This window comes from Simochromis diagramma, unplaced genomic scaffold, assembly GCF_900408965.1.
Source record: "Simochromis diagramma unplaced genomic scaffold, fSimDia1.1 OVJJ01000603.1, whole genome shotgun sequence".
In the NCBI taxonomy this organism is placed as follows: Eukaryota; Metazoa; Chordata; class Actinopteri; order Cichliformes; family Cichlidae; genus Simochromis; species Simochromis diagramma.
Window position 1 is genome coordinate 9830648 of NW_024387414.1, and position 15018 is coordinate 9845665.

Below are 15018 nucleotides of genomic sequence, written 5' to 3' on the forward strand. Positions count from 1 at the left end.
TGCCTGCGACATTACCTAGTCAATGTTGTCTTTCTGTTTTCTTTTTCTTTCAGCTAATCATCCTTGAGCAAATCATAATGTAGCCAATAAAAGCAATAAAAGGAGAACTCAAGGACTCATTAAGAACTGGGAAGCTCTTGTGACCTGTGCGCTCTGTTCACTTGGGACTATTCACAGGTTCACAGATGCAGATGCCTAAAAGACTCAAATTATGCTCACAATGTTCTGGCTTCATTTTTTAATATTGTTTTTTAGTTTGCTTGCTGATTTTGTTATTTGTGTGTTTTTCTAATCATGCAGAATTTTACAGAGAAGTATATTCACTTTTAGTTCTAAATAAGGAAGCCAACCAAAGACTTGGCAATGCAGACTATACACTGCCAACTATACACATCTATAAAAATAGATTAACATAATTCATTAGGTTCATGGCTGTCAGGTCACAATTCAAAATAACAATGCAGTGGTTCCTATTGCAAGTGTCATTTAACTAAATTATAAGCTTCGATATCTATATTATTTGTCCCATATCCATCCCTGTGAGATAGAGAGTAAATTGACTGGTTCTTATATAGTGCTTTTCTACTCTATTAGAGCACTCAAAGTGCTTTACAACTACAACAGCCATTCACCCATTCGCCCAAGCACTATTAATATAACATCCACAGTCACATTCTAATGGATTCGGGGTAACTCAGGGTTCAGTATTTTACTCAAAGACACTTTAACATGACATGCTGAGTAGTCTATCAAGCCTCCGATCAGCAGATGACCCTGAGTCACAGCTACCTTTTTTAAGCCACATGTCTCATATGAACAAATTTACATTTCGTTACCTGACAGTAACATAGCCACTACTGAAATGAGCAATCATGTCTGTAGCACTGTGGTGAGACGCCACTAAAATGGCAGCATTATACAACTGGGCATCTCAAACCATCAGGCCATGACAGTGACAATGAGGCTTGTCCAGAAGTGTCACCTCTCCCAGCCTCTGTCTGTCTTTGTTTCTCTTGCATTATTATTTCCACCATTGTCTCTTTCCTTATATCTCTCTCACTTTATGTGTCTCATACACACATGGGCACACACACACACACACACACACATGCACAGAGAGAGAGAGGCAAAGACAGGGAGAAAGAGAGCGAGAGAGAGGAAAAGACAGAACGTCTTTATTAGTCCTCTGTATGCAGTCTGTGCTCAGCCTGAGATTGCAGGACTGACCCCTCACTGTGAGCTGCACAGGGGAAATGTTTACTCAAACCCCAAAGAACATGCCATTAACCTCTTTCTAGATAGAAGACAAACAATAATGTCCCTCCATGAGGGCAATAAAGACAGAACACCTATCCAGGACCATCATGACAATCATCTCATTATGAAGCTGCGGGAGGTGGTAAGGAGCCAGGGAGCCCGGTCTCCCAGGGATACTTTCTCTACAGTATACCAGTGTGTCTAACATTCAGTAAGGTATTTATGATATGCAGTGAAGCGCAAACAAATTGTTAACCCAACAGAGTTAAACCATTGCAAGCCTGACCCAAACGCTACAACTACCGCTTCCCCCAACTTGATAAACCATTCATTTTGCTTACTTTCTTCCACCTCTCCTTATTGTGTCATCTCCTATAGTGTCTCTTTACCTCTTTTTCTCCCTAGAGATTGAGACGACAATCCTTGGGCTCTGATTAAAGCCCCAACCTGGGAGGACATTTTAGTGTTGAAAGTAAATGAGGGGGGGGGGAGTCTTCTTCTTAGGAACACGCAAGCATAATTCAGTCACACCTTGATAATTCCCCTGATGTGTGAGTCAAAGTCCCCTTGCACGCATCAAATAAAGAAAGACACCACAAGCTCACACTCATCCCAGATTGAGGGTCTCCTCCTGGGTAGGCTTAAGAGCCCACTACTGGGTACCGTTTACCTGTGTCGTTTGAAGAGCCCATTATTTTAATTGAAAAAGTTACCTGCCCGCCAAAGGCAAACAGTGAAAAAAAAATGTGAGGAGAATTAAAACAAAAACACCAGATGGTGATATACATGATAAAAATGATTGTTTATACTTACTGTTTGATTATATGTGATAATGAGAGTGGGATTCCTCAAGGCAATTATTGTCTGTGGCAGCCATATTGTGAGAGGACAAGAGAAGGACGGCACGGGCTGGTATGAAGAAGCGCTTATCAAATATCTCCGGCGGGGTGATTAGTGTAATAAGACACTGCAAGGTGAGATAGGCCACTCACACTCTTTTAGTATGTCTGTGCAAGTTTGCGTGTGTAATTAAGCAAAAAAGAATGAGTGTTAGAATGAGCGAGAAACAGAGCCTAAGAGGGAGTCTGAGAAAGTATGAGCGACTCCCTTCATCTGTTTTCCATATCTGTGTGTGTCTCTGTGTCTTAATGTATACTCTGTCCCCATGTGCCTTACTCTGGTGGTGTGTGTGTGTGATATAATTCCTATGTTAATGCAGGTTCCCATGCCAGGCTGGCTGCCCCAAGGGCTTTAGCCTATGACAGAGGGCAGATTGGGGGCACTTACCCCTGGCAGAGTCTTCTGTTCATGGAGGGCGCTCTGGGCCTTCAGTGCTGACTCTCTGGCACAGTATGTTAGAAAGGCACATCCTGCAGTATCAGGAGACAGGAGAAAGAAAAGCTTATTACACACCACTGTTAATGTTTAATGAAAGGAAGGGGGGAATTAAGGTAACAGAGAGTTTTCAGATTTAAAGTGCACATGTAATTGCAAGTTATGTTTTTTTATTGTACTTAACTGTCATGAGAGATCAAAACACAAACTAAAAGCTAAAATCATATGTCATTGTGGTGATTTAAACTTTTTGTGCATGTCAAACATTTGATTATATTGCTATATATTACATTAAATAATATTCATCTATGATTAAATGCATAAACTACAAAAGAAATCCATCTCATTCATCACTTAAAACACCCTAGAAGAGATTGGTAACGCATTTGTCTGTAGAGACCCAGTTTCATTCTTTTGCCCTTTTACAAATGTGCTGGTTCAGTACCCAACCAGTAACAGCTTCCAGAGTGTGAGGGTTCAACTGAAAATAACATAGTGACCAGGATATATCACCGACTTTGTCACTCTCTTTTCTCTCTTTGTCTGTGATATGGATGAACCAAAGCTGGAGTTTGATGAGTTTGTTTCACTAAGCGTGGAGTTGAGGTAGACACACAAGTACAGCAGAGAGCCGAGAGAGGACAAAATTGAGCGAGCACTTCAGCTGTATGCAAACAAAATCTGGAGAGTCACCTTTCCTTGATTCTCTTCTTTGTTCTTGTGAATACTTTTCAAAGTTTTCAGTGTTGACTTTACAAATAGGAATGACAGTTGTTTCATAGTACAGTACACCTCTGAAAGGAGAACACTTGACTTATATAAAGTCATTCAAGGTGAGCAGAAAAAATGCTTTGCATACAAAAAGTGAACAGAGATTTGTTACAAAATGCAACTTAAATACAGATCAGCTTTTAATTGGATAACTCAACTGTAGTCGCGTTGTGAACAGGTGACACCAGCGTAGCGCCTGAGTTTCAGTGTGTAAATGTTATAAATAATTAAAAAATTCGCAGGAGTAGTTTCATTGAATATATGGCAAAAATATGACACCTAATATAAGACTTAATGTGTTATTATATTAAAATAGAATTCATATATCCTGACAGTTAAAATGTAGCACTCTAAATTAAGCAGTTCTATATCCTTGGACTCATTAAATGCTGAGAAGATTAAAACTTTACTTTTTTATGTGACAACCCCTTTAGATTAGATTTAGTGAACTTATGTTATCAATGTTTATGTCAATAGAATGTCTGCCACGTGGCTTGTGTTTTTTTAGTGTTTTCATCTAATTCATCCATTATTGCCCCATGTTAATAATGACAAAGTACACTGGACTAAGCAAAACAAAACGGCAACACTGTTAATGTGCATGTGTAATGTGCAAAGTAAAAAAAAAACAATTGCATAGAAGTAATGCTTTCTAATAATAAATGACCACTTTCATAGCTACTGAAGTGCCCAACAGTGCCCGTACAATTAAGGTGACAAGTGATTATAAAACTCTGACAATGAGCTGGAACTGTAACACATATTTGTGGATACTTTTGAGTCAGAAAATTCAGGAAAACAGAATATAAATAAATAGTAACTAGTAAGTAAGTCTCCTAAAAAATGTGACAGCTTTCATTAAAGGGTAAGTTGTTGCTCTGTTACGCGCTTGGCAGAGCTGACAATGGGTGACCCCCGTTCAGAAGAGGTTTTGCACTGTGCAGCATAATTTCTCATTACTACATGTCACACCTACTGCCAAGGATCCCCATGGGAGAAGACACACACATACATACACTCACTCACACACACACACACACACACACACCTACACATACAGATGATACCCGGCATGCCTAGCACCCATCATCCCCAAAAGCCAGAAACACACTCTGGCACCCAGCCAAGAGAGCTCCCTTTCACGACAACCTTCACCCACCTCCACAACTAGGTGGTTACTCAAGAGGAAAAATCACCTAAACGACACTGATGAAACAGCATGCCACACAGCAAAGCAGAAAAGTTTGGGAGCCTGGGGAAACACTCTTCATCCTTTATGGCATTACAAAACTGTGGAACATGAGTTGAGGACTCCTGGGGGGAACGTCCTGGCAAAGGCTTATGGGACTTGCAGGCTCGTGCTGATATTCTTCTATCGGTGCCATGCCATCTTTGACGTAGTTTTTAGTGCACATTTTTTCAGGAGAATGGCATAATTTTTATCTTGATGTTATATCCCCACAAATCAGTGAATCAGTGATGCAGCTGTAAAAATGTATAACTAAAGTCTTTTAATGTCAACATTTTAACAGACATTTAATTTACTTATTGTTTAGCTTTGTGTGAAATAGCTTAACTCCACACTTCAGCATATGTTAATAACTAAGTAAATGTATACACGTGCTGTTATTAAATGCAATTTAATAGAAATGACTTTGTTATACTTTGGTTCCCAAAAAGTTTCCAAAAAGCTGATTCTGTTCATCTGGAAGTAGCGTTTTTAGTGGGAGGAACATTTTGTCACTCATCCAAGTGGCTACTTCAGTTTTGTACTTTGGTTGTTTTTTGTTATAAGATAGTATAGAAATCATTACAGTTTCTGGAAAATGTTTTTGGTTTACGTCACAACATTTATTTTGCAAAATATCTCTATAACACAGCATTGTTCTCTTCATGTCTTTATTATCTTTTATAATGATTATAATAAATTCATATATTAATTAAGGTGCAATATCAGAATGCTAACACTGATTACATTAATATTAAATGTCTACACGTTAATGTATCAGTGCATTAATATTGATCATATATTATTGAGTATCATTTGAGGCTTTCCCGCAGTATTAATACTTAATAAATATTACATAATATATATGGAAAAATAATGCATTTAAATCTAAATAACAATCATATTAATGCTATTGTTTAAGTAATTGTGTAGTTATATTATATTGTTGTTGCTTTACTGAAATAAAATTTAAAATGTGGAACTTTACTAGTACACCTGTAGTAATTAGGGGTGCAACAATACACAAAATTCACGGTTCGGTTTGATACTTTGGTGTCACGGTTCGATATTTTTTCAATACAAAAAATGTTCATGCCTTTTTAATTTATCATTTATTAAAATTATAAATATATATTTTAACTCAAAAGTACAGTTTTTAAATTTAATGTTGCTGAAACAACAAAATAAAAAAAATAAATCTATCTGATCGAGAAATCACTCAAAGAGAGTTTATTACAGAGAAATGGCTCTTTCCAAAGTAAAAGCTATACTATACGCTTCTTCTGGGGTATGCTCTCAGCAGCATATTAAACATATCAGGTCCCCATAAGGAGAATCATGTGCTAACGGATGTCTAAATGACTCAGGTAAAGTTTGTTGCATGCGTGCTTGTTGTTTTTGTCTGCTTCCACTTGTCTTTGCACTAGGATGATGTCAGCGTGAATGTGCAGTCATATTCGTTGTGTTCCCACTAGTGCTGTCAGCGTTAATCTCGTTAAAATGACATTAACGCCATAACGCGGCAAATCTCCATTAACGAGTTACCACGGATGGCCCCGTGCTTGGGGCTGGACAGCGTCAACACAAGCTAACTGCGCTAACGCACTAGTTCCCACAAATTGAGCATTGCGTTGCACATCCGACACACTATTTTACTTTTGTCCATGATGCGCTTACCTTCAGGGTCATACTTCACATGAAAACCAAGATAGTTCCAAACGCCAGATCTGAATGAGGGTGGGGGAGGTTCAATTTTGGGTTACGTTGAGGCAGTTGCCATGTTGCAACGAGCTTAGCTTCTGTCTTGCTAGCTTGCTCTGCGCTCAGTGGATCTGCACTCCACAGTGCAGCCTAAGCGGAATAGTCGAACGCAGATCCACTGAGCGCTCAACACAGACAGCATTGTCAGAAGAAAAGTTGATAAAATAAATAAAAAATGTTGTATTGTTCGATACATATGCGTACCGAACCGAAACCACTGTATCGAACGGTTGCACCCTAGTAGTAATGCTACTTTGTCATGCAGGTACCCTTAGAAAAAAATGCATTTGATACTGTTAGTTTAAATAACATATTAAAGTGGGCTTCTTATGCAGTGTAGCCTTTAATATCCATTCAAAATGTGTATCTGTCTCAGATTCCTGACAGCTGTTGAATATCTGCAAGACTTTGGGAAAGCTTTATACCCAACAATTTTGGCTCAGGGAACATCTGTAGCCCAAAGGATTCAGTGAGTGGGAAATCCAGTTGTGGAACAGATGAGCATTCTGCTTGGAGAACATGAATGATAGAGAGGAGGTAACAATGATCCAACAGCTGGTAGCAGGTTAGGCCTGTCATCTTAAAAATCTAAAGTAGGTAATTGGCATGGGATTACATATAAATATCACCGCCCATTGGTATTATATTCAATGATGTAAAATGACTTGAAAAACAAACGACTTTTACTGAATATGCAGCAGAAGGCGCAAATTTATTACATATATACAAAATATTACAAAAAAACATCACATTTACACCAAATGAATACATGTTGTTTTGAATTATGTAAGAAAACAGAGCAAGGTTTAAGGATTTGGCAGTAATGTATACTACATGTTATTAAAAAACAGATAAAGCACAATTGCTCTGTGCATCATGTTGGGGTTTTTTTGTTGTTGTCATGTTTAAGATGTTTCTGTTTTATCAAGTACATCCACTAACATTTAAATTAACACATTAGAAGTTTGACTTAACTAAATAATGACCAGCAATTAGAAAAATGCAGTAACTTACTGGGATTCAATGTGAAAAAGAAGATGAGAACATGTACAATGTTCAAAGATTAAGGGTAAGCACTGGCGATGGTTCAGCAAAAGAACTTGTGACTTTCTGTGATGAGCAGGTTAAGTGGGGTGAAAATAATAGTTGGGTAATCAAACACAATTTACCACACTACATTTTCAGTTAGGGACAAAAGTTCAACCGATTGTATTTAAGGCAAATGGAAAAGTAAACCCTGAAAAGTGGTTCAAAGAGAAAGCAGAGAATATGAAATGAGTCTTTTCTTTTGCAAGGCACGTTTTGGGTAATTACTTAAAGAACTTTTCCCCCTGTAATGCTTTTTTCTAACAATTTGTTTTAAAATGGAAATTAGTATGTGTGAACAACTGCATGCATTGAGGCATAAGAGTGAATTGTGATTTTTTTTAAGGCATCAGGTACCTGTAATTGAAATAACTCCAGAACAAATTTGTATAAATTTTCAATTCATTAGCTGTGAATTTATGAATCATCAGCAATTTGCTCCTCACATATGTCTCATCCAGCAATAATCATTAAACTGGAAAAAGAATGCAAATTAATTCCCAACAAGATCTCGGTGCAAAGAAATAAAATAAAATAATATAGTGAAACAACTGAATGCTGCCGAATGTGACAGCATGACCCTCTGGTGAGTACTGAGACAAATATGATGTGAGGATTCATCCACTTCCTGTGTCTGTGTTAAACATACTGTTACCTGGAGAGCATTTTTCCATCTTTCCGTTGTTCCATCCATCTACATTCAGAGCTGGCTCTTCAGAGCCGTTAGCTGTCTGGTTCACATACAGCCCCTTTTCTAATGATCAAAGAGGTCATCTGTAGACTTAAGCTTTACCTGTCACTCAGCTTACACAAACTGTCTATCACTGTCCAACACTTGCTCTACAACACTCCTACTGTAGATAAAATCCCATACGTGTATGGCTCTGTAGCTCAGTGGCCATTACTAGAAGTCTGAAGGACTTAATTGACACAAAGCCACCAATCTGTCTCTGAGCTGAAAAGGATTTCTTGAACTCTAGGAGTATTGTGCAATTAGATATTACTGCCCCACTGTAGTTTACTTTTGGTTATTTCAACGCCTAAAAAGCTTTTTTATGTCAATTTGGCAGGCTATTTATAGCTAATTTCACTGCATGGACCTACCGAGGAGAGGAAAATGGATGAGGATATTTAACAACTCTTTGTATCTCTTCTTCCTGGCTGTGTGGTGCACCTCAGAGTCTCTCCTCTCAGCATCAGAGACGGATTGATAAATAACGCTACTCAAGCAAAAGATTTGCCCCCCACTAACATTCAGCATGTCTGAACAATGCATGCATTCTGGCACTGACACTAAGTATTATGATAATGTAGTGCTCAGCGAAATGATGGATGTTAAACAGCACGACCTGGCTGCACTACACACTGGTGATCACCATGCCCGCAAATAGTGTCAAGTCATCCCACGCACTGTATACAGCTCCCTGACGACACACAAACTATCAAATCGGCATTAAAGGCAACAGTCTCTAGCAGCTATAAGGCTGGATATAATTATCTGTTAAGAGATGAAAAAAAATGTTCTCTGAACAGACTAACCATTCGGTTACACTCCTCTACCCAACTGTACAGGAAATCACAAAACAGAAAATTACCAGGATATTTAAGTCCCTGGAGATACCCTAAACGCTCAAAGTAAGAAAGCACATAACATCTGTTCAAATTGTTGCATTGCAATCCACATGAATTAGTCATGAGCTAATCTGACATATTTTGATCAGTTCTTAAATCCATAATTATGGTGCAATTTTTTTGTCATAGGCCTCGAGCTGTGAAAAAAGGCAGTGCTGCAAATCATCCATTAGGCATGTTTTACTGATTGACGCCAACAGTTATATGCATCATATATCTGTAGCAAGTCAAATCTTTCTCACCCACGAATTAGACATGAAGAGGAATTTCAAACTAAAAGTTAAATTAAATGTATTGCATATTGCAAAAATAATAATAATGTTTTCAGGTGTCATGGAGGCAGAGTTTTTATAACATCCTCTGGTTCTCTGATACCGTGCTGTGAAAAATGTTTATGTTGTGGGGGAAAAAGAAAGTTGATTGAATTTCTGATGATGTTACAATATTGAGAGCCTTCCGGGCCTCTGACATAAAAGACTGCCACTATACATTGGCATGTTGTGCATTGTTGTGAACGAAGCCTGTAAGCTGCTTTATAAACCCCTGTGTAATATGCACGCAGCTGCCTTATTAGGCACAAGTAGGTGTTGCTTCAGCTTTATAATACTTTTTGCACTTTAAGTTTTTTGTTGTTAAACTGTATTTAATTCAATAAAAAAGGTGTTTCTTTGTTTTAATTTAGCTTAGCTGCACAGATTGAAACAGGGTGGTCAAAATAATATCAACATGTCTCCACATTAAATAAATAAAGGAATTGTTGAATTATTAAATTAAATTCAATGCCCCAACTGCAGTCTTCAAAATGAACACAAAACAAAAATTGAATATTGAAACTATGCAGATAAAACTGTTGCATGAGTATTGTATTATGTCACATTAGCCTAATCTCGATGTTCTCTAAAGTGGTAACTGAGTGCACATACTGTGCACTAAAGATTACAGCAAAATATTATATTGTATAGAGCCAAGTAAACGACTCAAGCTACAGCGTTGACAATGGTTACACAGCAACAACACTTATCTATATTGATTAATACCATCTATATCAGCAGACAATCAACAGGCATAAATAAAACTATCTATTGTGGACTGTAGTAGATAAAGATTACCTCAGGGATTTCTACTGGATAGCAGTGAGTCTGGGATTCATGTGAGTCTAACATCTACCAATTATTTCTCAAATGACATCCCAGATGAGTCCATACTTATAAAACTTACATACTAGATGTATTTTGGCCAGTCAGTGTTTTGGACAAATACGTTATATTACAGAATTTGCACTGCTAGACCACCAAACTGCATTGCACTGTTTAGAGACCTTCATTAAACCTGCATTTATTTATTTAGTTACTTATTTATCTGACACTGTCAGCAGTGAAAAACAAACCTGTGAACAGGATAAGACATATTATTTGACTTTAAGTTGATTTGAGACTCTTGGTATAACTTGATAACAGTTTTGTTGGTTTGTTTGTTTTGTTTTGTTTTGTTTTGTTTATAGATCTATGCAGCAGACTAAGAGCATTAGCTTTCATTTGATCTTATTTTTCTCTGAGCCTGATAAATGGGAACTTATTAGTGTTGCATTTTCAAAATGATTCTACTTTAAAAAAAACTTTAAAAAAACAAACAAACTTCAGTCAAAATCAACATGAGAACAACAGCAACAGTGAAGCAAAACAGTAAATTTGAAACCCCCCCAAAAATAAAAGAGTCAATCCTAAAATCTTTTACAGGGATCCACAGAGCTTACCGGAGCTGTAGAATAAGGTGATTATTCTTTGTGCATGTATTACTCCTTGCATGACTCCTAACTTGTTTTAAATGTTTTAAATACAGAAAAGATCAACTAGACATACTGTACAACAGTACATATAAAATATATAATAACAATGTGATGGTGTTTGGATCAATCGCATGTCACCTTTTATTTTGGCAGGTAAAAATGGAATAATTGCAGTAAAACTGTTTTTCTTTCTTTCTATAATTTTAATTTCAAATTCTTTTTTTGTTGTTGTTGTTGTTTTGTTTGTTTGTTTTTTACCTATTTTTTTATTTGATACATAACAATTAATTTATAATTCAATTCATTTAAAACATGGAACTTAATTAATGACAGACTTAAGTTAAACATGTCTTGTTCACTGTGTTGTTTATAGGACACTTTGTCTTGGAAAACCTGTAGCCCTTCTTTCAAAGTTAAGTAATTCATTTTACCTTCGGTTCCCCTACAAAAGCTTCCAGTGTCAGAATGATCAGTCTGTTTGTAGTTTACTCTTTTCTCCTTGAGTGACACAGCTGATTTTACACTATATCTACTTTGTTTTGTTAATGTCACTAATCCCATTTTCTCACTCTTGTACTTTCTTGCTTCAGTCTAGAGATGTCACACATTGGCACAGCAGGGCACATGAGCATGGTTTAGATGAGTGGCCAATAAGAAAAACTCATCCATATAATGCATTGGTAAAATCTTATTAAAAGTGCACGCCTGTGCTCCCAAAGTGACTTTGAATGTCACGCGGGATGAAGTGGGCATAATGCGAACATCAGAGTGGCCTTGGTGGAGGATGATTTGAACAGGCATACAGCTTTGGAACAGGATTATCCTTCCCGAGGCAACTATCCTCCAGAGTGTTGACATTCAGGGATGGTTGAGGACAGGCGTAAACAACACGGATATCAGAAATATTGTTTTAATCGATCATCAGACTCCAAAGAGGAAAACCAGAAAGACAAGAAGCAGGTTGAACACCAGCAGCTGATGGCTGGAGAAACAGGTGGTGCATGGAGATCCTCAGGGCTGCACACACAAGAAAGTAATGGTGAGCCTTCGCTCATTTCTCCCACTAGAGCGCCTGACCAGTCTAATCAATAAGATCATGAACTACTGCCACTGAATTACATATCATACATAATTTGCCCGCCTGGTGAATTATTTTTTGAGAGTGAATTGTATGTGAATTCAGCACCAGTGGTGAATATGTGAATGTGTGTTATTTGCCTGTGTGCTGTCTCAATGCAAGTGTCTGTCTGTGTGCACACGTGCATGTGTGTGTGCGTGTGTGTATGAGAAAGAGAGCAAAAGAGATAATTAAAGCATAATCCAAAACTATATGTATGTATATAAATTGTTTCTCAATACAGTGCTCTTTAACTTAAAGATAAACTGATTTCTGGTTATATTTATATAAGTAATAATAATCCTACCAAATAAACTTAATAAGTACGTAATATGAATAATAATAACAATAATAGTAATAGTAGTAGCAGTAGTGCAAGTAGTCTCACAATAAAGATAAAAAGTTATACATTTTTTATTGTAGCTTCTTAAATAGATTACTAACTGAGAAAATAATGTATAATAAAAGACTTTAAATATATGATAATGATCAAAATTTAAATTTTAATAAAATGTTTTGAAATTGTTGCAATCACATTAAGTTAATGACAAAATTTTATAGCAACAGTACAGGAAGGAATAAGTTGAACAAGACTTAAACTTTGAATTGTGGACTTAAAAAAGAAGAAAAAATAATTTAAGCTTGTCTAGAAATACAAAGCCAAATTGCACACTGGCATTCATTACTATCACTGTAATTAGAACCGATCGATCCGTGATTATCCGTTACGTGTCTGACTAATTACTAAGTGTACACAGATCCCGCTCGTTTTGGACAATAAGGGTTCGGGGGTGAAAAGAGCAAGCGAGAATGCAATGTGTGCTGGAGCCGAGCCTCTACTATCATCCTGCTTTGTACTTCCTGACTGCAACCCGCCCACGGAGCCCCGTTACAATACAGCTGCCATGTAAGTAGTATTTTCCACAGCTAATGACGTCCGAAAAGTAGAAAACATATCAGCCCGCTGAAAGGTCAAAGCAGCTTGTCAGCACCACGTTAATCGCCGATTTTGATTGTCTGATAATGGCTTACATTTTCAGCTCCCCGGAAAGTATTTACTTCTCGCTGATAATATACAGCAAATGTGATGGATTTTTAAAATGGAATTTATGCGCCTGCACAGCTGCCTGTCCCGTGTCCCGCCCCCTTAACTGGCCTTAACGGGGATGCTGAGCACATGATAGTAAATGTAAACACACAAAGGCATTTTCAGCTGTAGTATTCACGTGGATTGTCTGGTAGCGGTAACAATTAACCCTGCACTTCCAAGCCGTTCACTTCCACGTGTTCCCCCTCTCACGCCTCAGACGTATTTGTGTGTGTGCCTCTGCGTGTGCGTGTGTGCTTTCGAAGCCACTACGGGGCTCCCACACTGTCCCAAACATCTGCAAATTAACACACTTTTCATGCCCTCTGCCCCAGAACTGATCCGGGACGTTCTTTGTCACTACTTTGCGTAAACCTTTTCTCAATCCCTAAAGCATCATAAAAGTAGTCAAAACAACCAACCTTTATGCATTCCCGTAAACCTGTCTTTCAGAACAGTGAGTTCGTATATCTTTCCGAATTCCTCAAACAGGGGTTTCAGGTCTTTTTCCTCCAGGTTTCTGGGAATCTGCCCGATGAAAAGCTTGATGGCGTCGTGGTCCTTCATTGGAATGGTGTTCTGGCCGATGGTAAGCCCGTTCATCCTGCCGGCGCTGTTCGTGGTGCTGAATCCATTCTCTTGCTGCACTCCGTTTGCAGTGACTGTAGCCATCTTTCCTCAATGGGCCGGCGGGCTGCTCTCTCTCTCTCTCTCTCTCTCTCTCTCTCTCTCTCTCTCGCCTTCTCCCTCTCTCTGTGTAGTCAACTGCACATTGCACACTCCCCCCCTCCGTTATATCTTCCTGTCTCCCCACTCCTCCTCCGGTTCTCCCTCCCTACCCTCTCCTGTCCTTCCTTTACAGGCTAAGCCGCTTTGTTTGGAATCAGTATTATTTATTTATTTATTTTTATTATTCTTTATGAGTTTTTATTTTTTCCGCCCCCCCCACACACACACTCACACTCCATCACCACCGCCACCCCCAAGCTGCCACTCTGTCCCGTGACGTCAGCTCGTACTCTTATGAATACACCACGCCCACCATCTGATTTGCATAATGAGTTCGACCAAGGCGAATGGGAGAGGAGGTTGACTAAGGACCCCACAGGGCAGAGTAAGAACTCAAACATTTGGGTAGAGTGTAAAGGTTGGGACATTTAAATGATGCAAATTCAACATTAGTGCTTCTTCCCCAGCTTATCTGCGGTGGTTTAAGTTTGTCTCGGAGAGCAAAATTTGATGCTCCTTTTGGTGGAAAAATATTGACCTGATTTTCAACTAGTTTTAGTTCATCTCTAGTTCGTAATTTATTAATAATAGAAATCAATCAAAATCTAAATTGCTTTTAATGACTTAAATGTTAAGAGAACCAACCCTGCATTTTTGTATTTTGTATTAAAGAAGATTCACGATAGGTAGGCGGTGTTACTAAAAATGCTGTCCTCATAACCCTTCTTTGGTGTGGTGAACGTATTTGCCCATGTTATCTATCCCCTGAGGTAAATAATGGGATTTATCTGGTATACTGGGGTAAAAAAAAAAAAAAGTCTCTATGAGATGTATAGAAAGAAAAGCAGGAGAGTTGTATGTCTTAGCACCAGTATTGAAAAACACTCTTATGAACCCTTGTAGAAATGATCTTTACACCAGCAGTTCTCAGGAGACAGGTCCCTGTTGATTTTCATTGTAACCATCTAACAAGGACTATTGTACGCCTGGGACACCCGGTGAATTCTACGGGTGGAGCAGAAAACCAACACGGGTGGGATACATAAAAGCTCATATCTATGCTTTGGTCTACTAGTCTACTGTTCAATATGTATTGGTAGAGTTCTTTAAATAGAAGTACCAATGACTGCATGTTTTAATACGCAATACAGTCATAAGTCTACAATCATGCAGAAATCTGAAAAACTTAGTGCAAGGTCATCTAACTTAGAATGACCCTGGAGGCTTTG

General features: G+C 38.1%; 1 protein-coding gene across 10 annotated transcripts in view; it reads right to left on the bottom strand.

Annotated features, from left to right (window-relative positions):
• Positions 1-13846, bottom strand: part of celf6 (CUGBP Elav-like family member 6) — a 154218-nt gene extending 140372 nt beyond the window's left edge. For 3 of the 10 annotated variants that reach the window (XM_040012129.1, XM_040012130.1, XM_040012135.1), the window contains exons 1-2: positions 13483-13846; positions 2545-2627 (exon numbers count right to left, since the gene is read on the bottom strand). In XM_040012129.1, the coding sequence (XP_039868063.1) occupies positions 2545-2627; positions 13483-13732 (333 nt within the window). In that variant the 5' untranslated portion in view covers positions 13733-13846. The remainder of the gene's footprint in view (positions 1-2544; positions 2628-13482) is intronic. The other 7 variants (XM_040012136.1, XM_040012134.1, XM_040012132.1 and 4 more) reach the window with 4 other exon arrangements.
• Positions 13847-15018: the final 1172 nt, after the last annotated feature.